Source organism: Apteryx mantelli, chromosome 7, assembly GCF_036417845.1.
Source record: "Apteryx mantelli isolate bAptMan1 chromosome 7, bAptMan1.hap1, whole genome shotgun sequence".
NCBI lineage: Eukaryota > Metazoa > Chordata > Aves > Apterygiformes > Apterygidae > Apteryx > Apteryx mantelli.
The window spans coordinates 25,536,947-25,561,122 of NC_089984.1; the positions used below are offsets into that span (position 1 = coordinate 25,536,947).

General features: G+C 42.7%; 1 protein-coding gene across 2 annotated transcripts; it reads left to right on the forward strand.

Annotated features, from left to right (window-relative positions):
* The first annotated feature begins 587 nt into the window (after positions 1-587).
* RPP30 (ribonuclease P/MRP subunit p30) lies at positions 588-23,718 on the forward strand. 2 transcript variants are annotated; one of them, XM_067300052.1, is made up of 11 exons: positions 610-835; positions 2,326-2,381; positions 2,705-2,761; positions 3,473-3,547; positions 4,054-4,125; positions 9,873-9,962; positions 12,127-12,243; positions 15,864-15,893; positions 16,306-16,343; positions 17,553-17,632; positions 21,735-23,718. In XM_067300052.1, exons 1-11 carry the CDS (start codon positions 754-756, stop codon positions 21,842-21,844), a joined length of 807 nt encoding a protein of 268 aa, XP_067156153.1. In that variant the 5' UTR covers positions 610-753; the 3' UTR covers positions 21,845-23,718. The 2 variants fall into 2 exon arrangements, 1 of the variants encoding a protein (XP_067156153.1); XR_010884731.1 differs by lacking the exon at positions 16,306-16,343 and having other exon boundaries at positions 588-835; positions 17,310-17,632; positions 21,735-21,749.
* Positions 23,719-24,176: the final 458 nt, after the last annotated feature.

Below are 24,176 nucleotides of genomic sequence, written 5' to 3' on the forward strand. Positions count from 1 at the left end.
AGAATTTGGAGTTCAATACCCCACAGGCTTTCTTTCATGAACTTTTAGCCCAGCTTGAAGGAGGAGAAAGCAAAGGTTTCCCCAGCCTGGGCGGAGGCCTTGGAGAACTGCCTCAAAGTTGGAAGAGAGACCCAGATTTGCTGTCTGCAGCTGTGGTAAGTCCCCGAAAGAACAAAAGTAGTGATAATTACCACCCATACTTCAAATATGCTTTGCCGTTGATAAACATTAGAATGAGATTTGTGGGTTTTGCAATAATGCCATATACTTAACATGTACGTGATTTATTGGTTATAATTCCTCAGCCCTTTTGCATTTTCGGGAGCATCTCTTGACACGGCAGCTTTGGACTTTGTTTCACATTTCGTTGGCTAACACAGGAAAGCCAAGACCTTTAAATAACGAGAAAGCATTACTTTATTTTATATTATCCCGTTCCGCTGGAGCCTCGGTGGGGCAGGCGGGCGGGCAGCACCGCCGCTGAGCGGGGTCGCCGCTCCCCCTAGCGGATGCAGCGGCGGCGGCGGCCGCCGAGGCCCAGCGCGCCGGGCCGCTTCCGCCGCCGAGGCCGCTCCGCGCCCGCCGGGAGCCGTCTGCCTGTGCCGCAGCTCGGCTGCGCCGGCCCGGCTCTCCCCGGGGGCACCGGCACCGGCTCCGGCTCCGGCTCCGGCTCGTGCGGGCCGCGCCCGCCGCGCCGCGGACTACAAGCCCCAGGCTGCCCCGGGCCGGGGAGGGGCGCCGGGCCCGCGCGGCATGGCCGGCTTCGCGGACCTGAACCTGCCGGCGGGGCCGGACAAGAAGGGCCTGCAGAGCCTGCTGGAGGCCGCGGCGCGCTGTGAGTCCCGGCAAGGCGGCGGCGGCGGCGCGGCCTGGCGCGGCCTGGCGGGGCGCGGCGCGGCGCGGCGCGGGGGCTCCGTGAGGCGGCGGCGCGGCGGCTGCCGGCGGGGCCGGGCCGGGCCGGGCCGGGCCGCGTGTCAGCGCGGGGCCTCCGCGGCGCCCGGGCCCCGCGGCGCTGAGGGGAGGCCGCGGCGCGAGGGGCTGGGGCCGCGGCCGGGCCGGGTTCCGCACAGGCGGGCTGCGGCCTGCGGCTCTGCCCGCGCCTCGCCGCGCGGCGCTCGTTTGCCTTTTCCCCGGCTCCCCTTCCGCCTCCCGTTCGTTACGGCCCTTTCTTCCGCAGGGCTGCTGCGTAACGCGGTGCTCCCCGTCCGGTGTTCGCCGGCAAACGCAGAGCCCTGCTCCTACGCCGTGGGGCGAGACCTTTCCCTCCGTTTGTCAACACCATCCCGAATTTTGACCTTGCTCCTGACCCTGCCGCTCTCCCGGCTTTGTGTTTCCTGCAGTTCTTGCAAGAACCCTGAATGCCACTAGCCACGTCTCTTAAAGAAAATAACTAACAGGACCATACTGGGACAAAATCTTTGGAGATGCTGACTTGATGAGGAAACATCGATATTTGCTCTTAATTTTCAAGCAGTTTCTTGCTGATCTTAGAGTAGTTTCATCTAGAGCATGTTCTCCTAACCGGCTCATAAGGGTGCCCTTTGAGACATGTCAGAAGTCTTACTGCAGGTGGGCTAGAAGGTGACATCTTTCCGGGCTGCGAGCCTGTTGCCCTGTCCCGGGAGGAAGCTATTTTGTGCTCTTTAAAAATCGGTGTTGACACCTAGCAGGAAACAAACGGCCTGTAAATAGGGAGCGATGAACTCAGTCAGCCTTGTCCCTTAGAAGAGCCCTAAGCACACATTTGGCGGCGCGTGCACATGGGATTAGTGCGGCGCCATCGCTGTTCTTACGGTGCAGCTTCACTAAAATGTCAGAGATGTTTTGTTTTTTTTTTTTTCTTTTTAAGCTGCCCGAGCTTTAGGTGTGTAGTGTGCAGCCCGAGGCTCGGGCAGCCTTGCGGATGCGCAGGATGGGGAGGTGGAGAGCCTGTGGCTTAAACCACTCCCGGCCTGCGTTCCTAAAGGCATCACAGACCTACCAGTTTACTTGCAAGCCCTGCGTGTCTCTTAGGCTTCATCTCCTGTATCTGCTTCAGCGCTGGCCAGGTGAACAACCCAGCTCAAGCAATCATTCATGTCTGAAAAGCTCTGCCATTGAGTAAATGCTGTCAAGACTGGGGCGTATTAAAAGGCAAACAGAATGTCCTATTTTAAGACATTTTTTGTGAATTAATCTCTAGAAAATTGTAATGTGGAAGGAAAATATGTGTATCATTATTAATTTTGAGATATTTATGTGCCGAGCTTATCGGGTTTCTATTTGGATTTGTTTCTATTAAGTTTACTGGACAAAACATTCTTTCAATATGTTTACCTTTTCTAGTGGGATATTCGGCAGTTGCTCTTAATCATGTCATCGATTTTAAAGAAAAGAAACAGGTAATTTTTGTTGGGGTATTTGTTCTTAGTATGTTTTGTTTTGTAAAACTACATAGCTTATTACATATTCCCAAATAGCTTTCTCTTTAGAGCGCTTGCCTAGGCATACACACTAATGCCTCCATTTGTGACAAAGCTCCAATTTTATAATTCACTATTACTGCCTTGCAGTTGATTTTTAACAAGGTCCATAAATTGTCCCTGGTAAATAGTTTTGTTTCTACAGCAAATTTCTTTTTAGGATTGGAAAACAACTTTTATTTATATTCTAAACATATCCCATTATATTTTGAATAATTTTCTTTGTTTGGTTCTCTTTTAAGGAAATTGTCAAGCCAGCATCTCCTTCAGAGCTGTTTCCATCTTTGCCTATTGTACAAGTATGTCAATTTATGTTCCACCTGCATATTATTAATATTCTAAGAGTTATGTTTTTACCTTGATGTGTTTGTGTATGCAATTTTGTACATTACATGTTAATCAAAGAAGAGAAATTTTTCCACTGCTTGATTGTTAAAACCCCCAACATTGGAAGAATTATGCACTCACTTTAGATGAGACTCTAGTCTTTAATTTTAGAAATAGTTTTAAAAGTTGCTTTGTGTGAATTTTGAAGCTTCTTGCTGTTGAAATTATAGTGTAATGCTTGAAATTAAAGAGTCTGAGTTTTGGAAATTACTTCTTGGATTTGCTGGGAACAAGATTTTGACATAATGAACCAAGGCTATATTTCAAATCACTGACGTGTTAATTCACGAGTTACTTTTGCTCACGCTTGGGGCCTGCTGGGGGAGCCATAGTAGTATTAACAAAACATGCTCTCTTTTTTTCTTTTTTTTTCTTAGTATTTCTTTCAGTTCGCTCTTTCTCAAAGAAATGCAGTAAATCATTCTTTCTGAAAGGCAGATGTGATACTGAGCAGATCAATATAAAACAATAAAAATAAAGTGTAACTACAGACTTGTAGAAAATTAGTATAGGCAAGAATATGAGCAAAGTACTACTTTCTTTTTAGAGCAGACAGGATGAATTTCACCATAAATTTTTGCTTTGCAGCTTTTAAAGTCTTTTGTGTTATTTCTTCCTTGTAGGGGACATCTAAACGAATTAAAGTCTTAAACCGGCTAACGCTTATCGTTTCTGATCCTTCCCACTGTAATCTCTTGGTAAGTGTATTCAGTGTATTAATTTTCCAAATTTTATTTCCTCTTCCCAATGAAAGAATGAAATTTGGGAAATTTTGTAGGGGAGAAGTTCATGGATTTCACAGGACACTCAGCACTGATTTTCTCAGACTGCATCTTTAGAAAGTAATGTGATCATGAAGAGATGCAGACTTGAATCTAGAATGCACGAATCTGGAATTCTTGATGAGGACACCATGAGTAAGCCCTGTAATTTTTTGTGTGTGTGTTTTAGTGCTACATTACTAAGGCAAAAGGTGGAAGTGCTTAGCTAGGTGGATGGGACAAGCCTCAAAATGAGCTCAGAGAATTGCTCACAGCAGAGACCTACCATGTAAAATTGTTAGGCTCATTGGATGATTATTGGCTTTGTTTTAATACTAGAAAATGGAGAAGGGGGGTTCTTCTCATTATTTTGGTAGTAATCATTGTGCATATTTTTGGCATCTGTCAGAAGTCAAAGTACTAATTATTTCTTCCTTTTGTAGCGATCAACATCTGCAAATATAAGGTTGTATGACATCATAGCAGTATTTCCTAAGACTGAGAAACTGTTCCATGTGAGTAGAATCATATCTCTTTTTTTATTGGTAATGCCAGTGCTATAATGATGTTAAGTGCTTTGGGCTAGTCCAAGTACATGTTTTGTTTTGATTTCATTTCCCATTTTATAAAGGCCTGCATGTCATGGGGCTAATTAAACAACATTGGCTCCCTGGTCAGTTCACAAACTGAAAAAGTTGGGAGGGATTGCAGCAGGGCACAAGGTCTCAAAGTGACTTGTTAAAATCTGAAACATCTACCTGGTCACTGGGGTTGTATGCGCTTCCTCTGTGGTGTCCTTTATGTCTTCTATTGTAACTGATAGCAAGCATAAAATATCAACTTTTTGATATTACCAGCACTTAGAAAACTTCTGTCTTGAACTGCTTAACTTTCCAAGCTCTGACAGCTTCCCCAAAACAAGTTTGTTATCTTCTGCCAGCACTATTTGTTTCTGCTCTCTGAAATGCTAGGGGAAGTGGGAAAATCTAAAAGCAGAACTGAAGGGGTTCTGAGATTTACCGTCTTTCTCTTACAGTCTTAGGTCTTCTCTTGGAAGTTCATACAAATGAGCAGCCGATCTTTTTTATTTCTTTAACCTTTCTTTTTATTACTTTATTTTAAATCAAAAGAGGAGCAAGAGATAATGAAACACAGAGCTAGTGCCTGTTGTTGTAGCATCACATGAACAGACAAAATTTCCAGAACTAAGCGTGACTGATCAAACACAACAATTTTTGCTCCGTTTCCAGGCTGGGATTTCTGGTTTTGTTTTGTTTTGAGTATTTTGGACACTCAAGCTGAGTGAGGAAAAACTTGACTTGTATAACTATATAAATGTGTTTGTTACTTTGCCTGCCAAGAAAAGCACTGAAGCTGCACAAAAGTAGAGCAGCCTTGGGGAAATATGTGAAGGGGAGATGGTCATTTTCCTCACCCGGATTTTATCCTGGCAATTCAGAGGAAACCTTCAGCTGAAAGCTATCTCCAAAACATTCGCGAGTCTTTGAATGTATTGCTATATCAGTCTTACCAAACAGATGCTGGATTATGTAGCAGTGGAAGTGCTCTGAGTGTGCTAGTGAGAGAAAACTGTGAACATGAATCATTCTCAACACCTTAGTTCGGACTTATCTGTGACGCTTAGCCCGAGGTCATTGTTTCTCCTGTTGGTTTACATCAATAGAAATGCATATATTTTGAACAAAAAACCCAATACTCTTGTCACTCCTGTGATCTTAGAAAAACAAAGTGTTAAAGTGTGTTTGACCACAAACTAGTTTGGTCCAGTTCTGGTGTTTGACTGAAGAAGTATTATGTATTTACTGTTTAGAGCTGATACCTAAATATAATGATGTCCAGTAATTCTTCAATAGTTACTAACAGCACCAAGTATCATATTCGTATGTCTTCTAACTTTTATGCATAGCTGCTTTATCTTGAATAGATCTTTCCTGCCAGAAAAGATTCCTAGTTTTAGAACACTGTCCAGGGGAGAATGATCACAACTCAGCTTGCTGGGTGATAGGTGTTCACTATCTCCCTGTCTCTTTCATATTTTTAATTAAACTATTCCTTCAAACTCAGAAACAGTTGGTGCAAGTGATTTGATCAAGCTGAGCATCTGAAGCAAGTCAGCCTTTTGTCAAAATGTTTTTCTTACAAGAAATAAAACTGTAACATGTCTGACCTGTTGCAAGCTCATAAATCATCTTATTAACTCTGAACTGAAAGTAGGTGGAAGCGTCCCACCTCTGTTAGCCTTGGCAGGCAGCAAGCAGATTTGCAGTTTAGAGCAGTCTGAAGAAGGCACTGGGATGCTAAAAGCAAATATGAATCTCTTTGGAGGAATGCCAGAATTTACTTTCAAAGAGAACTTGTCAGTATTAAACTGAGTCTGTTTTTTTTAAACAAGTTAAAGCTACTTTCTAATACTTCTGAGTACCTGTTTTGACATATTAAAATCATATTCTCCTGTTTTGTTTTTCTAAACTACTTCCTCTCCTTTTTGAAGAATTCTTCCAAATAAGAACTTGTCAAAATAACATATAAAGCCAGAGGCTATATAAGAAGGGGAACTTTTAAGAACCTTTCAGCATAAGAATTTGGGCATTAATTAGAGCAATAACAGCGTAACAACGCTCATTTCTTATTAATTCTTTCCCCATTGTAAGATTTTGGGACTCTTGGGGGTTTGAAAGACTCAAAATAGTTGTGAAAGAGGCTTTCCACAGCCACCTCAAGATCTTTCTTTTGGGCTCTGGCAACAACATGAAATTAAGGTTTTGGGTTCACATGCAGCTGAACTGACTGAATAACCTGAATGATGGACACTGGCAAAGAAGGGCAGGAAGAAACTGCTCACTGGCTTCTCAGTCAATTTATCATGTGTTTAACAAGCACCTGAAGCCAGTTCAAGGTAAACAGCAGGAGCACGCTGGCAGGTTTGGCGGAATGGCAGTGGCTCTTATTTAAGGGTGGGTGTCTTTTATTTTCAAGCCATATTGTGAGTTCTGCTGCTGCGGTTAGATGTTCAGCTGCACCAGTGTTTAAGCTGGCATATTCCCTACCCTCAGCCACTCACTCCTGCATGTCCCCGTCTGCTCTGCTGGTGCAGCTGTTTGCTCAGCTGCATGGTGGTTTGGTTTGAGGAACTGCCTTTCAGCTGAAAAGTAACCATAGTTTTTGCCAAGTTATTTTTCAGATAGATCTGCTCTCCCGTTCTGACTCAACATTCAGCCACACACATAGTTGTTCCAGCACAAAGAAGAGGATGGCTGTGCTCTGCGCGGTCTGGTGCAGATAGCGACTGCTTAAGTTGATGTTCTCACAGGTGACAGGCATGTCAGGAAGGAAGCCAGGTTGTCCATAAAACCATCTTCATTTCTTCCATGCTGGCAACACTTTGATTTGGGGAGGAAACCCAAGCATGCTTCTTGCAAACTGCACATGACTTGGTTGTTGCACGCTCAGATTTGGAGCAGATTTGTATGTGTCTTTTGTTTAAAGCTTCTAGGTTTTCTAAATCCCTGTGGAGAACTGTGTTTAGTTTTTACAGGTATCAATAGGAAGAATCTGAATCGCGTAGATGACATCACACATAAGAATCTCAGTATATACTTCTTGCACTTCATGGATCTTTCGATGTTAAGGATAAAGCCTTCTGGGGTGGATCTTGCATCACAAATTAACTGTGTATTTTAAATTTGTCTGTTAGTAACTCAACATAACCTAAAGAGCATCTTCTTTCTCACCAACAACTTTGCACTTGAATTATTCTCCATAGAACAAGATTTTTCACGTGTTTGTGAAAGAAATCTATGACCAGTGGAGATGTGCTCTAATTTTAGCATGACTTAAAAATTTCTGTGCCCTCTTGTCATGAGCCAGGGAAGCTTTTCTGTGACGAGAGTGGCAGTGATGGGTACTGAAAGATGTGCTCAAGTTCTCCAGATAATTTATATGCTCAGGAGTTTGATGAAGCTTTGGTTGCCAAGATACTTGTAGAACATGCTGCTGCTTTAAATCTCCCAAGAGTGTTGTTTTGGTCTGCAGCTGAAATGCCCGCTCTGTGCCCAGTATTAAGATCAGTGCCTGTTGCTTTTTAAAAATTTTACTCTAAGATTTCTAATTGTTCTGATCATTTTAGGTAGTTATGCTTGCTGTTCATAGACCATTAGCAGATCACCACAATCTACAAAAACTTGCTTATATAAGTCTGAGGATGTATGGCAAAGCCATATTTCTATGTTTACTCATAAATAGTTTGCCAAAGCAAACCCAGCTGTCTTCAGCCTGTCCAAGCGCTAGCCAGTTTCTTTCTGGCTGTCTGCAGTTTCCACCAGATGGGGCTCTTGCCTGCAGTGAAGCCAAAGACAAGTGCTGCTGTGTGTGACTGCTGAATATCCTTTTCTGTATAAAGTTGTTACCCTTCAGATCCTTTCAGCAGGCTGGATAACCTGCCTCTGTGTGTGAGACTTGTCCAGCAGCCAAAGTTAGGCTGAGCACTGGAGCGTTTGGAGAAATCTCCTCTCCCACTTTCCTTGCAGTTCAGGAATTCCTCCTTATGGGGAAGTATGACTCAATTTTGTTTTTCCTTAGTGGTGTTTTTTGAAATGTTCCGTCACTGGAATCCTGTAGATACACTGGCATTTGGGTCACTCCCTTCCCGCTGTGGTTAATTTGCAAAATTGAAAAGAGTTTTCCAGCATTTCTGGACCTGATTTGGAAGGCTCAATTTTCACATGACACAGTGCGACTTGTGTGCTCCTGGTTTGTATTCTTGTTTTCCTTCATTTGGGGGCTTTTTCTCTTTCTGTATTTCCTGTGGCCTCACCAACATCTTTTCTAGGACATGACTCAGAGCTATCTGCTTTGTGTGTGTTCCTGTGAATCACCTCTGTCCAGATGGTAGGTGGTACTGCACATAAGCAAAGGAATTAAACTGGCTACAGTTGGGCCAAACTTGCATCCAGTTAGACTTGCATTTAGAATAGATTCAAATTGTGCCCCACCTAACAGAGTTGGTAAAGGTAAGGCATGAAGTTAAAGTTTAGTTTGAATGGCCTAGTAGAGTCAGTTTAACATCAATAATCTTGTGGTTTGCTGTGTCTGAATTCGCCACATATGGGCTGTGGATCTCTTGTCTAGGAGGGAATGCTGTCAACAGCAGGGAAACATTCCCAAAGCTGGGCCTCTGCTCTCATCTTCATCTGAATTTCTTGTGAACAACCTGGTAAAAGACTAATTTGCAAAGCCATAGCCAGCCCTGTGTTGGAGCACACAGTCCCTCTACCCTGCTGCCCAGGCCTTGGATTGCCCTGCAACCCCGTCTGCTTTCATGCTGGTGTGCGAAGGGATGAATGGTTGGCAGCTGGCCCAGGTGTATTTGGAGCAGTTGCTGGCAGGTTTATGAATGCAGAGTTCCCCTACGAATAGAAAATTCCTTTTGAACATCTTTAGCCTGCTTTATCTTCTTTGTTACCATGCTGCTTGTAGAAATTAATCTGGTCCTGCATAATCATCTTTACAGGGTAGGCATATATAATTCCTACAAGTCTTGTGTGCATGAGATTATATGTAAATCTAGGGCTCCCTTTTGTGAGCACTTAATTTTCTCTGGTGTCATTGGGGAGATTCTCCACCCTTTGTTCATTCCTTCTTTCTTTTAACAGAGGGTGTAAATTGTGGGGTGAATTCAAAGCTAAGCTTTCAAACTATGACCTTAGGTGCCCAGCTTGAGACTCCTCTAGAGACCTGGCTTTCAGAAAGGGTTGTGCATTTCCTCCCACCCCAGAAAGTGAGGCCCCCTGAATTGCCCTCCAGTGTGAGGCCTGTGGCGCCACTGGAATTAGAGAATGGTAAGGGACAGTTCCCAGACTGTCCCTTTTGTAAATAGGAGTTCTCCTCTAATAGTCATGAGTTGTTTTCCCAAAAGCCAGCATTGCTTTTGCATGTCCTATATCAGGTAAGAACAAAGCAATAAGACTTGCCTTTGGTAAGTTGGTGATTATTTTATTGGAAAAGTAGTTCTATAAACGAGGGAAGGTTTAGGTTTTAAATGCTCCGTACACTCAAACTGTGCACCTGTAGCTCTGCTCTTTTATTGGCATACCTGCAAGACATAGAGTACCTCTTTGTTTTAAAACTGAACTCTCCCTGGAGAGACATTTCCTGCATTAAGAAATTAAGGATATCAGTGCACCTAAAGTTGCTTGCTCATTTTTGGCATATCTAATAATCTGCTTGTGTTTCTTTGCTGTAGATTGCTTGCACAACTCTAGATGTGGATCTGGTATGCATAAATGTAACAGAAAAGCTGCCTTTCTACTTCCGAAGGCCCCCTGTGAATGTGGTAAATTTACATCTAAATTGTTTTCTTGCTATTAAATTCTGTATTTAATGTCAATCTGAGCTGAACTCCCTACAATTTCCCTCCCACCATTCCCATCCAAGTGGTTCTTGTATTTTCTTGCATAATGTCTAGTATTATTTTAGATGTCCTTCACTTCAAGGCCTCCACTGCAGCATTTAATATGCAATGATGTATGTTCTTTCTCTTTCTCCTTCTTGTCCCCCACTTCTGAAGGCAAAAGTGGTATTCCCAGGAAATGGGAACAGAGCCTTCAGGCTACTGCTATGCTAAGCAGTGAGATTTGGTGTGACTGCTGACCAAACTACCTCCCAGACCAGAAGTGATGTAGCTGTGTCAGAATAGATAAACAGCCCTCCTATTTGAAAGACAGGAGAACATGAATGACAGTGGCAATTTGAGAAAAGGGTGTTGTGCCAGTTATTTGGAGAACAACTGTATTGAATCCATACTTAGACTAAATAATGTCTTGGGAAGTGAACCGAACGTGGAATCACTAAATATCTGCTATGGCGCACAAGTTGATTTTAAAACAGTACATCAGCCGTAGATCAAATATTTTAATACAATTCTGCCTACTGTTGGTGGTTTGTCAGAAAACTTAATCTGAACATGCTCTTAGGTGAAATATTTTTCCTTTGAGTGTGTATCAAGGTTCCTTCTACATGGGCATTCATGGCCGATACAGTCCTTGGAGCATAAAAATTGAAAGTTGGAGTTGGCTAGAAATCCTATTTCCCCTTCTAGAGAAAATTTAACATAGAATAAAAATAAAAATAAAAACACAGAATTAATCGTGAAACAGAACAAAAGGAACATCTTGGAATTTACAACAGACTGAGAATTTCAATATTTCATTTAGAATGAAAATTTTACGTGAAATGGCATTTGAAACTACCCTAGGTACCTAAAACTCCAGCAGCTGGCCCAGGTGAGGAGCTGGCTGGTCAAGAGGCACTTAAATCGCTGTATTTAGAGGTACTTTCCTCACAAGCTGCTCCTCAGCTTCCAGACTCCCAGCTTCAAGGCAGTCTGTTTGTCAGACTGGTTTTCTGCTTCCTGGGGCAGTCAGTCTAGATTGCCGTGATGCCAGACAAACAGCTTGGCAGGCAGCTAGAGCATTGGAGATGAAGTTAAAAATCTGCTTGGCTTGAAACTAGTTGAAATTGGTGTACTGCCATTACCTGTTTTGCTTTTGATAAATTCAGGTTTTTCTCCTTGTTGGAAGATGTCACACCAGCTCTGTACTAAACATTTGATGTGTATGTGACTTCTGTTCCGCATGCATGCTGATTTTATGCATGAATGGTAGCTGAATTAATTACATCTATATTCAATTACTAGACTCTCTTACAGTATTAATGCTACAGCATTTTTATTTTAATACTATGAGTATAAAGCATAGAGCAACATTTCAGACAAATCTGGTAGAGACCATGGAACCAGGAACTCCTAGCTTTGAACTGTGTCACTACCACTAACTCACTGTATATCCTGTGGCAAGTTACTTAACTTTTTTCTGTGCGTTAGCGAAAACAATAATACTAGGTTTTTGGTGAGATACTTTGACAGGTAGCAAAGGATTTTAAAGCAACTGAAAATGTATTAACTATTGCTGTTTGAAAACTCTCTGATGACCTGCTGTTCTTCAAAAATTGTCACAAATAGCACAGTATCCTGTGAGACAGGAGAGAAGGGACCTCATTGTTGCTTTTCTGCAAGGGCAAATTCTTCATTTGCAAGACATGGATACTGTGGGAAGTGGTGTTCCTTATGGGAAGCTGTGGGGCTAAAGAAGGAGTATCCTGAAAATGTCCAGACTTGTTTTTGGCCAAAGGTGATTATCCTTCTCCTCATCACTGTGATTATGGAAAGCCTATTACGACTAATAGGTAGATGGCATTTCTTTGTTTGTTAAACCTCATTTATTCAACAGCCAAAATTCAAGTGCACATACCTGGTGTACAGTGAAATTTCTTTTTCCACCTTTCCTGCTATGCTGTGTTCCTATTAGAACAATTCTGCTTTCATTTTTTCATATATAGTACAGTTAAATTGAGAATAAGCTGCATCAGTAATAGACAGCAGTTGTTAGATTGTTTTGCTTCTTTCCTTTTGATTTTTGATCACATTCTTTCATGTGAAGGCAATAGATCGAGGCATTTACTTTGAACTTCTTTACACGCCTGCCATCAAAGACTCCACAATGAGAAGATACACAATTTCAAATGCGATTAGCCTGATGCAGATCTGCAAAGGAAAGGTAAGCTCTCACAGTGAAAGCAAACTAATTAATTCAGTTCAGATTCTTCTGGAGTTGTACAGACTGAGCCGTTTTAAATGAGTTTGATGCTGGGGTTTCTGAACCTGTGATTGAACCTTTGCCTACTAATACAAGCAAGCAATTATTCTGGCTGCAGATATTTCCAGCCATGCACCACTGCACGCTTTCTTCTTAAGTTGTCAAGTTGTTGTGTTCTTTTTTCAGAACAACTTACCCATTATCATGGTACGCAGTACTGAAAACAAAAGGAAAAAACTAAGTCCCAGAGATCTAAGGTTTGCACTAGAACTGAAATTTATGCATCCGTTTAAAAATTTGCATTTCAAATTTCTGATTGGCCAAAAGCTCTTTTGTTGAGAGAGTGAGTATACCTTGAATAAGGGAAAAAAAATACCAAGAAAAAGATAGAAGTCTTGTTTTGTTAATTGTTAGTAAATTCCCAGTGTGCAAAACAGACCCCACAGCTAGCTGGCTATAAGCCAGAGCTTTGCTGCAGTCAGATCAACTGCATTCTTCCCTGCTACTGAAACCGAGGGAAGAAGTAATGCTTGCAGCTGGGATGCCTGTACTCCATTGCTTTCATACCTTACCTCCTCCCAGGCTAAGCTGCCTGTCCTGTGGGTCCTCTCAGGCCATCTGTTTTTAACAGAAGCATATCATGATACATAACTGAGTTAAAAGGGATTGTAGCTCCCACCACCGTATTTGAAAAGGTCTTTGCTGTGCTTAGCTAGTCCAGAGAAGCCAAAATTTACACTGCCCAGCAGGTCTAGTCTGAAGAGGGATATAGAGTTTGGGAGGTGCAATTAAAGGGAGACATGTTACCACAGGACCAGGCCTGTTTTATAGGACAGAGAAGGTGTTCGAATAGATGAATTCCCTTGGTGCAGCAGAATAAAATGAGTGCTTGCATGGCTTTTCCTGAGAAGCCCAGCTCTGGGAGTTAATCTTGCAAAATACTGACTCGGAGACAAGGCACCTACACACAAAACCCTTCCCTTCGGGATTCCTTTATGCCAGTACTCCTCTTTCCTCTGTGCAATTACAGATGTGTTCCTCATGCAGTTGTTGATTTGGGTGGCAAAAGTTGTGGTAACCTCACAAACGGAGCAAGTGACATTTAGTCTGTGCAGAGTGCCCTTTCTTTCTGCATGTGTCGACCTAGTACATCATTTATGCCTGGAAGGTAAATTGACTGGAGCTGAACACAACAATTTGTTGTTAGGCAGTGGAAAAGTTGGGAATGGACTGCTAGTTTGCCTTTACTTTTTGCCTTTACTTTTTGCCTCTGGGATCAGTTACTTGGTGGGCCAGCAGAGATGGTTATTAGCCCTTACTGAGAGTTTCTCTCTCTCTATCAGTTAAGTAAAAGCCTTTTCTATGGAGATGTAGTATGACTGGTCCATAGGCTGCTGGCATTAGCACTTGGCGTGCAGCTCTAGCCTTCTGCTACCTAAAGTTGCTGAGCTTTTAGCAGCTTTTGGATTCTTTTGTTCTCTTCTGTTGTAGTAGGGCAGAGAAACTTCCAGAAACTTACTGGTGTCCTCAGAGTTAGCCTCAAACCAGGTCCCTAAAACAAGTTAAAGTGTGCATGGAATGAGGGAGGGACTCGCTTGTCTCGCCAAACAGACAGGTATATCCACAGTCTTTCCACCTCTCATGTTTTGGTAACTGAGCGTGGATACTGTGCCCAGAGCAGTGTACTGAGCAGCTGCTTTCTTCTTTACCTGAGGAGATAGCGTTTTGCCTTTGAGTTCTTCCCTTTTGCCCTCCCTGTGGATTTGCCTTTGCCTGTTTCTCCTTCATTCTCCAGCAGTACTTTTCTTGTCCGCTCTCATCTCCTTCTCCCTTCTTATCCATCCCTTAATTGGAAGCCGGTTGCCTTTGAATCAGCCAGAGCCTGTCTCTGATACACAGCAGCGAGCGGCGATCCTGTGCTGGCTCAGGACGGCTCGCGGAGCTGCTCTGGGAGTGTTGCTGAGCCCAGAAGACAGGCATTGGCTGCTGCAGCTCAGAGCAGGAGGCTTAAATTTTCCCAATGAGCTCTTGCAGTCAGCACTGCTGAAGCTCAAAAGCACCCTTGGGATCCATAGTGCAGTCATTTTAAAGGTGAACTACATGGAAAGAAGTGTTCTGAGCTCCATCATGTTGTGTGCTGTTAAGTCATTTTGAGGTATGTATTACTTCTGTTTATGCTTTTCCTTACGCTGAGGCAGAGTTGTCTTGTCCTCCTCAGGACGTGAGGAAACCTTGGGCATAGTGCAAACAGTGCAGTCATTTCCATGCAAATAGCTCTTTTACAGTTTGAGTTCCAGCTGTGCACAGAGCATTTTTTTCCAATGTCTGCTTTGCTCTTTGTGCTGGGGAGGTGGAAGGACAAGTAAAGCAGTGCAGGGCAGGAATCAAAGGCCCCACCTTGTAACCGGAGGTGGTGTGATGTGTTGGTGGTACTGACGTCAGAGTGGGAAAGTCTTGCCTCAGTACCAATTCTCATTCCCACCCACTCGAGCAGGAATTCCCAAAGCCTTTTATTCAATGTAAGAAAAGATGCAAGTAAATTTTGCTTTTACTGCAGAAGAAAGTTTCTACCTGTGCAAAACAGTCTCCCCCTGGGTGAGCATCCTTGGAGGATTACCATTAGAAGAGTGTTGGCAGCTGAGCTGCGGTATCTGTGAGCGCCTGAGCAGTCATGTACCTCTTCTGTAGAAACCCTTTGGGAGAGAAAAAGGGAGAAGGACTTTCCTTTGCCCAGTGATTTTCATGGGGGTGCTAGGGTTGAGAGGAGGGTGCATATGGCATGAATTGGCTGCCATTGCTTAACTGCAGACTGGTTCCCTCACCCAGTGTTGTTGAGGGCCTACATGGATGATGAGGTTAGGATTGGTTTTTACTGAAACACAGAGAGTAGGCTGAAAATTCAGGAGCACCAAGCTGGCTAAAGGTACAATCTGTAAGCCTCTTCTGGGCTGTGCTGGACTCCTAAATCCGTTTCTGTTACAGCTCAGGTTGCGTTGTGTCATTTGTGTGTGGCCACGCATGCCTTCCTCAAGGTGATGCTCAGCAGGTGTCATGGGGCCTGTGGCTCTTGAGAGGCAGTAAGGGCACATCACTCCTTGTCTCTTTTAGCTGGTGTGAATAATCTTAACACATCTAAGCACATCTTAACACAATGTGTGTAACTGCATTTCTTTACCCTTTATGTAAAGTCCCTTTGAAGTCCACTATAAAAGCTACATATTCATGAGTGCTTGCTTAATACCAGCACTTTGAGATTTATGTTGCTTAGCCTACCACCTGACAGGTGCATTGCTTGTTCAGCTCATGTCTGTCAGTGAGAAGTCTAACTGCAGGGGGGCGCTTGTCCCCGTGGCCCTCTTTCTGCAGGGAGAAGGGAGGTTGCTTGGGTTTATTCATTCCCACAAACTAAGGTCCACACTCTGCTAGAGTTCACCTAATCTGGGAGCAGCAGCCACTTTCTGGTAGTCAGCTGGGCTGTGAGCTTGAACTTCAGGTAATGCTCATAGTCTTTGCTGCCTGAAGTTTTTCCACTTTCTTGATGCTGTTTGACAGATGAACGTTTATTCCCTTTTGTTTTCCAGAACATTGTTATGTCAAGTGCAGCTGAAAGGGTAAGTCCCAGATTTTTGTTAATATCAGAAAAATTTGAGGATTTATTTTTAGCTGAAGATGCAACTTTAATTATATATTAAACATATAAATATTTTCATTTTAAATATAATTTCCATCTTGTATTTCTTATGTTTTTAATCAGTTTATGTTACCAAAGAATTACATTGGGTTTTTTTGTTGTTGTCATTGATATTTTCCTTGGCAGTTTTCTCCCAGATGGGGACTCTGTTTTCCCAAATGATAGTGTTTTCTTGATTTCCCAGTGCATCTTCACCAGCTTGCTATTACATAATGTTTAATCTTGCATTTCTGGCTGTTTCATTCTCCAAATAGTCATATCCTGCCTGCTTACACTCTGCCAGCCTTTGAGTAAGTGCATGTGTGCATCCAGCCTTCTTTGTTCTGTTTTAGCCTCTAGAACTACGAGGTCCTTATGACGTGGCGAATCTGTATCCTTTTTCCAAGTTGAAGCAGCAATTAATAGTAACGTGAAAGTTCAGATTGTTTTTGAAATAATTCCGTCCTTTACACTCTTTGTACACAGTGATGCTTGTTGGTGACCCATTCCTTGAACTGGGGCTCTGAGTGGGCATGGAAGGAGCAACAGACCTTGGTCATGGAGTAGCATAAGCAGTCACTGTAAATAGTAATGTCTGAGTACAGGTACAGATCTTGACACTTGTGTGGGTGTAAGTGCAGTAATGAGTAACAAACATAATCATAGGTCTTTAAATAAAGAGTAACAAAATTTTATGGACACTGTGGACCAAATGAGAAATTATTACTTATCTCCAAGGTGCCATGTCTTTTGTCGCAGAAAAGATATGTATGTATGTATGTATATGTGTGTATATACACACACACGTGTGTGTATATATATATATATATATAAAGCTATAAAAGCATGTCTATATTAAGAAAGAGAAAGTTCTTATCTTAGTACTGGTTACTTCTGTTCTTAATTTTTCAGTCCTCAGTTATGTATGTGCTGTTCAATCAGGGCATGTGTTCTATAAACCAAGAAAAGTGTCCTTTCTTCCCTTATTTTAGGAGTTTAGATGCACTTTTACTCCTCCTTCCCTCCCCACCCTGAACGTGTGCCTGGGTTGTCCCCTGGAGGGGAGAAGCATGCTCTGAATCGTGAGAACTGTGTGGGAGGGTACAGGGGCCAGAAGAATTTTACGCGCGAAGTTTCCTTCCCTCTTACAAAGAGCAGTCGGGCTCAACCCAAATTTACATACCTGGTTTTGATGTCATCCCTGTTCAAGGTGGTTGGGAATTTTTTAGCCGAATGTTTTTGTGTCAAAAAATGTCCTTTCCCACAAAACCGAAATTTTCAGTGGGATAGTTTTTTACTTGATTATACATATAAGAAATGTACTTATGTTGACAGACTTCTATTTTCAAAATGACAGCTGCCTGTCTGGAAAAAAGCAGCATTGACAAGAGCTTTTCAGGGAGGCTGCTGGGAAACTTCAGCCAGGAGAATTGGGTGCCTCAGTCCTCTGCCTCTGGGTAACCTTACGCAAAATGTCACTTTGATCTGCAGCTTTGCTAATTTGCAGCTATGTGTTGAATAAGCAAACTTATCCTACAGACAAGCTTCCATAGTCTGTTTGCTCCTTTCTGTACATTTTGATCCTCAACAAAGGTGACAGAGGTTTGCTGTTTGGCATGTCAGAAAGCGAAGCCAAGGCAGCTGTGTCTACCAACTGCAGAGCCACCCTGCTTCATGGAGGTAAGTGAAAAGCACATGTGAACTCCTTTCTCTAAGTGACAATTGCATTTGTTAAACTAAGTTTGTACTGATGCATATTTTTTAAAGGTCTGAGACCTTATAGAGTGAGTCAGCTTGGGATTTTACCTTCTTTGTCCAACTCATGAAGAGGAGCTTCTACAGCAAGGTGTTTTTTTTCTTTTCCCTTGTTGCCGTGTTAGCAAATCAGTGGCTGAATTGCTGATGCTGCCTGTACTGGAGTACTCTCTACCCATATTAAACAGACTTATAAACCAAAACACAGGTCTGCCTGTTATGCTGCATAGTGAAAATATCACTTGTTTCAGAAAGTGTTGAATGCTGATCTCAGTTAGATCAGTAGAAACTACATCGACTTCAAGAAAATCAAGATTCAACCTTAATGAAGCACATGTTTTGCATTTATTCTTTTGTAGTATGACTGCAGAAACACCCTTTGCCTTGTCTCTTTCTGATGCTTCATTATGTAGTCTTCATTTCTGACTCACTGTTCAGTGTGGACCATTTCAGGCTCAATGCAAAATGGATACTCTGAGTACTTGCTGCTTAGGAAGAAATGTTTCATATGGTGTACGATGGTTTGAAGTGTTTTTGTGAAACAAAACTTGCTTCTTTATGCTCTCAGCAGAGGAAGTTCACAATAGCTCTATTCTTTCCTACCAATCCATTTTCATATTAAGAAAGTGGAAATTTAGCTTTTGGCCTCCTGCAGTGGAAATCAACAGGTTTCCAGTTGTCTTGTGTGCCCTGCTGTCAGTGTAGTTTAGAGATGACAAAGTCTGTGTTGCAGCAATCAATTTAAACCCTTGCTTTGTACTTTGGCACTAATTTCACCTTCTCTACCCTCCCCTTCACATGCACATTTGTTGGTTCTTAGAGTTTCCTGATTTCTGTTGTTTATGCTGATGGCAGTTTACCTTTGTGACTGAGCAGTCACATCTGGCTTTTAATTTCTGCTTCTGCCAGGATTTGTCAGGTAGGTATGATTTCTAGTCATTTTCCCAGCCACTTGAGTTGCTCTAGATAGCAAATGCATGGTTGGATTTGGTTTGCATCTCTTGTTTCAGTAGAGGTGGAACTTGAATCTGCTGTAATCAACAGAATCCTCCAGCCTGGTACTCAACGACATAGTGACAGTGTGTTGGAAGATTTTTGCCAAGTTTATATGGAATTTCACAAAACCTTCATTTTTCTTATCCATGAGCCTTAAAAACAGATACTTCATTTGCCTGTCCCCCAAAGAGTAGTAGCCCAGAATAAGTAGATACCTTTTTCTGCAAGGTTCTTGCAGAGCTTTGTTGTTAACAGAACATTCTGTTAGCAGTCTTTTCTACCTTGAATTTTGCAGAGAAGCCTCCCAGCAGTAGTTTTGAAATTGGATTGAGCTCACTAGGTTGCTTGACAAATGTATGAGAAGTGTGATAACATCACACAGTCATATTTTATGGTAATGCTGAGGATTCCGTAAATAAAATATTCTTGAATACCATAAAGTCACTTAGCTGGTATATACAGGGGAGCCTCTGCCAATATAGCTGTGCCAGAATAGTCTGTTTAAGAATACATTTTGTTTTTGTAAGAACAGTATGTTTTGCTCCGAAATGATGATTTTTTTTTTTGACATGCATTCAAGAATGTTTCTTTCTGTGACTGTGGAACTGATGAAGCCTGATTTCCTACGGTTTTGTGTCTGCACCCCCTCAACTCCTGTGGGCACCAACTTTCCCTTTTGTTTACTGTAATTCTGCACCCACCCTCAGCTATCCCCCTTTAATTTCCACACTCCATAATCCAGTATATCGCCAGGTCCTGCTCAGGTTGCTTACCTGCTGTGTGTGCTGACTGGCTGGCTGGTGAACACGTTGAACTGTGCTTTTGGGCATGGGTTGCATGAAGCATCTGTGTGTATTGTAAAATAAGGCAAGAAGTAATTGGCTTAAAGTGCAGCAAAAAACATTGGGTTAGACACTTCTTATGGCAAGAGTACTGAAGCACAGCAATGTGTTGCTGGAGAGGGTGGTAGTCTCTAGCACTGGAGGCTCTACGCTTTTAAGAACAGGTTGAACAAACTGACAGGGAGTGACATTGGTGCAGGAGATCCCATTTGGAGAATGGGCTGGATTAGTGTTTCTTAAGTGTAGCATCTCTGGAGGATGATATCCCATCCCTTCCTCAGCAAGAAGCATTGCTGAGGCTCTTGGGCCCCATGAGGGCACTTGGTTACAGAAGAAGATCGTTCGTGCTGCTGCTTATGTTAGGAGTGGGGTAGGTAGCTACTGCTCCTTGGAGGATCCTGGTCACAAATGGAGGGATGGTTGATACACTATGAAAAATGCTACTGGAGTGTCCTCGGCCGGCTTCCTTTTCAACCACAGCAGTGGCAGATGGATGCTAGGATTAGCGTCAGCATAGCTGGAAGGTCCCTGCATGGGGATGGCTTAATGACTGCAAAACTGGCGTGAGTCTCTGTCCTACATCTGGCTTGCCAGATGTGTTGGGGAGCAAAAGAAAGTGAAGAGTGTGGTCTAGGCTGGCACCATTCTCAGACTCAGCATCTGGGCCGCTGTGGAACAAGAGTCTCGTCAGCCTGGGCTCCTTCACCTCCTTTTCAGCATAGATTTAGAATATGGCCCAGTCCTTTCTCACTTCCCTCTCCCCTGCATGCATACCAAGCATCCCTGTTCTCCTTGCTGACCCCTGCTGCAGCTGCTGCTACATACCCACTCACACAGCAGTTAGAGGGCAGGGACAGGGAGAGTTTTCCAGTATTGAAGCTTTCCTTGTTTGTTAAATTTTACCTTCCTGAAGAATCAAGTACCCCCAGGGAATTAAAGGAGTATGTCTGAAGTGCGAACTGATGCTCCAGTCAAGAGATCAAAGAGTGCAAGGGTCATGTTACTTTTTGTTTTCAGTATTTGTTGTTAAAATGTCTGCATTGCTAGAAGTGAGATTATATGCAGGTAATGGCAGCATTTTGGTGAGCAAACTTCTTAAGTACCTCAAAGTGCACATCATTATCACTCAATCACCAAAAGGACATGGTGACCAGGACTTTTCTAAAGCCTTAGATGATTCTTCATTAAAGAACTGAGAAATGCTCATTTTGTTGACCTCTTGGGGTTTCTTTCCACCCTGTTTTCTGTGAGTTCTGTGGTCTGCCTGTGTGAATGATGATGATTTAGCTCCTGCAGGTTGTTCCTACACACTTAGCATTAGACTTCCTCTTAGACGTAGCCTAGGAACCTGTCAGTTAGTGATCATTGCTGCTCATCTTTTTAGTTGGAAAGGATGCAGTAAACTTCTTTTCTGCCTTGTCTGTTGCACTTTCAGTCAGGACTATAATAAGCATGAGCAACTTTCTTACAGACTGCTCTCTGATTCACAGGTAAAACATGTCAAAGTGAGTTCCCAGTCTTCATTTTATGCCAGGATTCTGCTAAGAGTTGAATATAATGTTGTGTTACAGATTGAAAGTAATTTCTGAGCAGAAATTAGTCTTAAGGATTATTTACACTTTGTGCTGCAATAACATTTTACTGGTTAGTGTGCAGCAATACTTGCTGTGTTTTTTGTCAGCAAGACTAAAGTAGTAATCAGAGACCAATCTGTCTGATTTTAGACTTTAATCAATAGTTCAATGTAAAGTGTTAGTGGATTCAGAAGCTCTACCTGCATATGCTAGATATGAAAAATCCAGTAGTTTTTTAGTCTTCAAGATGATGATTATTTGTCTTTTAACTTGCAGTTCCTGAAATAATTGATATTCCCTATTTCCAATACAATAAAAACTGACTTTTTGGAGCACCTGCTGACAATGGCTACTGTGAGCCCCTTAGCTGAAGGGTGAGGATGGAAAGGTAAAAAGCAGGATGTTTAGCAAAGGCACTTCAACCAAAAATGTTCGTTACTAAACAGTCTAAAAATCTGATTTAGCATGTGTAATTCAGATCAACTGTATTGCACCAGTGTTGTCTGTGAAATAGAGAAGTACTGGTAAGGCCCTTTTATGAGCTGGGTGATTATGTATTGAATGCATTAGTGTCATCTTATTTGAGATACTAGAGCTTCTGCTTGTGTATTCCAGAAACGCGGAAGAGTGCCTGTGGGGTAGTGTACACAGTGAAGAAGCCTCGCAAAGTTGAGGAGGAAGAAACAACACTGCCAGCCTGCAAAAAAGCCAAGACTCAAGCTTGAGGACTGAACCAGTTGTCGACAGGAGCCTCTGTACCATCTTTAACCAGTGCTGTGTCTTCCTCCCACCCTCCAGCCAGCTCAGTTCCTCACTACTTCATTTAGTCCGGACAAGAATTACTCTTCTTGTGTTTAAGTGAGAGAGCTGTGGGGATAGGACTGCTGAATAGTTCACCACACCTGAAAGATGATCCTGTGCTGTGCTTCTGGCCAAGGCCAGGATAGCACCTCTCCACCCTGTTCTAGCTCTTCTGGAGTTGGTGCAAACTCCACACAACATTTCTGACATGTGGGAATTTTCAGTTGTACAGGTGCACTCTTTTTTTATTAAAAAATATTTTCAAGAACACATCCATTTAAAGTCTAGCTCTTCTGGCTTCTCAAGTTTTAAAATACATCTCTGTACTAAACCTTACAACTGCGAGTGAGTAGGTAAAGTTCTTTTCAGTGGCCTGTGAGGAGTAATTGCGCAGTAAAAACAATGCAGTCCCCATTTTGTTTTGTGATCAGTGGCTGTAAAGAGCCCAGCATCTGTCACTTGTTAGGAGATACCTTGGGTTTGTATTACAGTAGCACCGACTGACCTGACCTGCTAGACCTACTGCATGCACACATCCAAAGGCCGTCCCTGTCCTGAAGCACTTAAAACCAAACAGTAACATGAGACAGTTACCGCAGATGGAAAGGAAGAGCCCAAGGTTACACCAAACGTGTGCAGTGTAACAGCTGTCTCACCTGGGCCCGAGCAGTCGCCACGTCACAATTTTTACTGCATCATTTCCTTTTTGTGTCCTGGTCTGGCAGTGTTGCCTGCGAGAGTGTTTACTTTGCTACCTTCAGCCTTTCCTTTTTCCTTCCTGTTACTGCCTCAGTAAACCTAATCTGGCTGCCAAAAAAGCAATCATAACAGATTTATAATCAGCAGAGCGTTTTTAGAGCTCTTCCAAATATTGACTGAAGCTTTTTTTTTTTTTTGATAAACCAATATAAAAATTATGTAAGATACTGTAGTGGGCCCTTGAGCCTGCTTTGCTGTGAACATTCCAATCCTTCATCTGCATCTGACAACAAACTGAGAAGTGCAAATTATAGTATGTAAAATACTGCAGAAATCTTGTAGTGCGGGTCTCTGAACTTTTTTTAGTTACTGGACAAAGCAAAATGAATGGAGTTTCAGACTAACAGTTCTATAAAATTCTGTGTATAAGTCACAACAGCTTTTGCTTTGACCAAAAAATAGTGAAATATTTGCCCTTTATGTTATTATTTTACTTGTTGACTTTGTGATTTGAGTCCTGTTTTATCACCAGGAATAGAGTGTAATATGTATACAGTAATTTGTCATTTATGGACTTGTCTCCTAAATGAGGCTCTAGCCAAATAGAGCAGAAGCTGAAATGTGTCCATTTGGTGCAATTATCTGAATAATATGTTGTCTTGCCTTGGCCAGAGAATAACCTACCTTGAGCATAAGAGAAATTGTTTGGTAACTAGTAATGGAGAGAGGTTTTTGAAATCTAGAGATCCTACTTACTGCTTGTTTGACCTTGATTTTAAAATTTACCGTCTGCATATTTGCCCTTTAAGTAGATAAACTGCTTCAGGAACTGTGTGAAATGTTTCTTTTCCCCCTGTTTCCTGAAGCATTTTGCATTGTTCTGGCCACTCTGGTACCTGGACAACTGAACTGTTTCTCAGTTATGAAGACAAACAAAATGAGTTGGCCAGGACTGATGTCATTTCTGTTTCCTGCAAGTTATTCTCCCAGTGTCTGAGTAAATGTGCAGAAACAAGTAGTGAAGCGGCAGCAAGCAGGGACGTGTCACTATTTTCATGGCAAAGAGTGTGTTTACAAATAAAGCATATGATTGTCAAGGTGACACTTGCACGTGATGGTGCTTGTGCGAGAAAAGTCTCATCTGTCTAAAACAGTTCCTTCAGTCTGGGGCGGCTGCTTGCAGATAGGACTGTCTCTGTCCGTGTTCGGCAGGCATTTCTTGTGCTTGCTCCTTTGCTGGGTTGCTGTAGATTCACTTCACTTCCAAGCTTTGCGCTCTAGTGACAAATATTCTTTGCTGCCCACCCTGAACCCTGCTTCTTGCCCAGTCCTGTGCTCAGGCTGTGAGGTTTGCTGGCTGGAAGCATGGTGGCCCAGGTCAGTGAAGGCATGTGGGAGTCTGTGGCATCCTTCTTTGGGAAGCTACAGCCTGGGGCATTAGGATTATTACTGAATGCAGTGTGTAATGTCCCAGTGAAATGGGAGATTGATGCCTCCATTGGTGACGCTGTTGGGGTAGTTCTGCTTCAGCTAAAGCAAAGGATGAGGTGCCTTCCT